Source organism: Vicia villosa, linkage group LG2, assembly GCF_029867415.1.
Source record: "Vicia villosa cultivar HV-30 ecotype Madison, WI linkage group LG2, Vvil1.0, whole genome shotgun sequence".
NCBI lineage: Eukaryota > Viridiplantae > Streptophyta > Magnoliopsida > Fabales > Fabaceae > Vicia > Vicia villosa.
The window spans coordinates 109652859-109655194 of record NC_081181.1 but is presented as its reverse complement, the minus strand read 5'-3'; the positions used below and the strand labels follow the sequence as shown (position 1 = coordinate 109655194).

At 36.5% G+C, this 2336-nt stretch overlaps 1 protein-coding gene across 1 annotated transcript; it reads left to right on the top strand.

The window, feature by feature from the left end:
• Positions 1–325: 325 nt before the first annotated feature.
• On the top strand, positions 326–1980 carry LOC131646611 (uncharacterized). The gene has a single exon (XM_058916608.1). The coding sequence runs from the start codon at positions 415–417 to the stop codon at positions 1102–1104; it is 690 nt and encodes a 229-aa protein (XP_058772591.1). The 5' UTR covers positions 326–414; the 3' UTR covers positions 1105–1980.
• The last annotated feature ends 356 nt before the right edge of the window (positions 1981–2336 follow it).

The following is a 2336-nucleotide window of genomic DNA, read 5'->3' as shown; positions in this document are numbered from 1 at the left end:
AGAAGTCCCATTCCAGATGTGAAAACGCGCTCAATGTGTCTGCTACTCTCCATTAGAAATCGTCAACAGACAACAACTCCCAACAATCACATTCACCTTTTTTATAGTACTACTTCTTTTAAAACACACAGCACAATAATAAATAAATTTTATAAAAAAAAGTAACCAATGGTTTTCTCGTTATTATTTTGCCCCCAAACCGTTACCCAAAACGCCGTGTTTTGATTACACTCAACCCAACAGTCACTAACCCCTTTAATTAACCATGGTTAGAGTTTTAACCATGGTTAACTCCACTCTCTTCTTTTATAAATTATAACCCTCACCCACTCAGCGAAAACTAGAGAAACAAGAAAAATTTACCAGAAAAACAGAGGAAAGAAAACGGAGAGAAAAAACTGAAACGGAAAGAAAATGGCGTTGTATCTGGATGAAGAAGAGATATGGAAATGTCTAAAACACCCTTCGAAACGAAGGAAGATCGGAGTTTGTCCAGTATGCCTCCGTGAACGGCTCGCAACTCTCTGCCCTGACTGCGCTAACGTGCGCCCGTGTTCATGTTACGCTACAACTTCCTCTTCGTCTTCATCGGCATCTTCATCATTCTCTCGATTTTCTATCACCGGTGACGGTGTCGGTGTGGTTGGTAAAGTTCACAACCTCATCGACCGTGAGCCTTCGCTACGTAAGTCACGCTCGATGGCAATCCCGTTTCTCCGGTCGCGATCAAGATTCTCCGGCGGGATTAAAGAAATAGATCATGATAACACAAAGGACTCGCCGGTGATCAACGGAAGCCGTTCGGCGAGGTCGTTTTGGTCAATGTTTAAGACGAGTAATCGCAATAGAGGAAGCGGAAGCGAATCGGAGCGAGATTGGGAGGCGAAGAAGACATTGATGGTGGAGCGTGACATCGATGTGAGTCGAACAGCGGTGATGGCTAGGTCAAGGTCTGTGGCGGTTGCGTCGTCGGTTTCCGGTGACGGAGAATTGAAACCGCGGTCGAAGGGAAAGGGATGGTCGTTTCCGAGTCCGATGAAGGTTTTCCGGCAACCGAAGGCTTCTAAAGTTGTTCAGGAACGTTCTCCGTTGTATAGAGGTTGAAAATTTTGTAGATTATCAGTAATGAATATTGAATACAACAACTTAATATTGACCCAAAAATATTAATTTCTTTTTCTTTTTTTTCTCCATTATATTGCTCTTGATTATCATATCTCCAATCTCTATTTTGATTCTAGTGTTTTATTTTTAACTGAAAAATGTTGAATTTACTGTACAAATATAAACAGTAACAAAAACGGTTATTCATATTTGAGTTGTTATGTTATCAATTTTGATATTAATTATTTTAATATTCCATTAATATAGTAATTAGAGAAAGCACCAACAGTTAATTAGGGGCATGATTAGGCTGTACTGTGCTACTTGGTTTGGTTGTGAAATGATAACTGCAATATAATTGGTGCTAATGATCGTTTTTTGATATGTATGACCCCACTTAACATGTGGTTCTAGTCTTATTAATCATAGAGTGATAACTATCTATGTTTCTTTCTTTCGCATATTAAGGAGATTGTTATGCTTATGTTGGTCACTCGACCCTACTCTGTTTGGATTATCGGTGAATATAACACTGATTTGTTGTTATTATGATGATTTTACTGTTAATTCAAATTGTTAATGTTGATTTATGTATGATGTGACGATAAAGGTTTCTAGGGGATAGCAAATTGCTTTGTTTTTTCTGTTAATTATTCATAATGTGAAAAGACAGGTACGTTAATGTTTTCATCAAAATGGATGAACTGGTTGGTTGTACTTGTACTTGAGCACATGAGAATGTGGAGGAATATTGTACTAATGATTGAACCCGTGTATGTTTATTTCCAGAATCTGTATATCATAATTGGTTTATTGTTTGTAACCATATGAGTAAATTATGTCTCACTGGAACTGAGGAAAATTTATTTGAATCTTAATGTAAAACCATTCTCAAAGTAGTGTTTATTTTAGCATGACACTGTTTTATGTTAGCATTAGCCTTTGTTTGATAGGATGACACAGTTTTTTCAGATATTATACCTAATGAGTGAAAGATGCCACACAATTTCCCAGGAAATACAAATTTAACCTTGAAAAAGCAAAAGTGTAATACAGTAAAAGTTTTACAAACAAGACTTTAACTTAGAAGAGACATGCTTAAAGTAGTGGAGCAGTACTATATTAGCTTAAACTTTATCATGATTTATTCAAGATGGGGTGCTATTTTATTCAAGTACATCAATTGACAACAATATTAAAAGTAATATATTAGCTTAAATAAGTGTTTATTT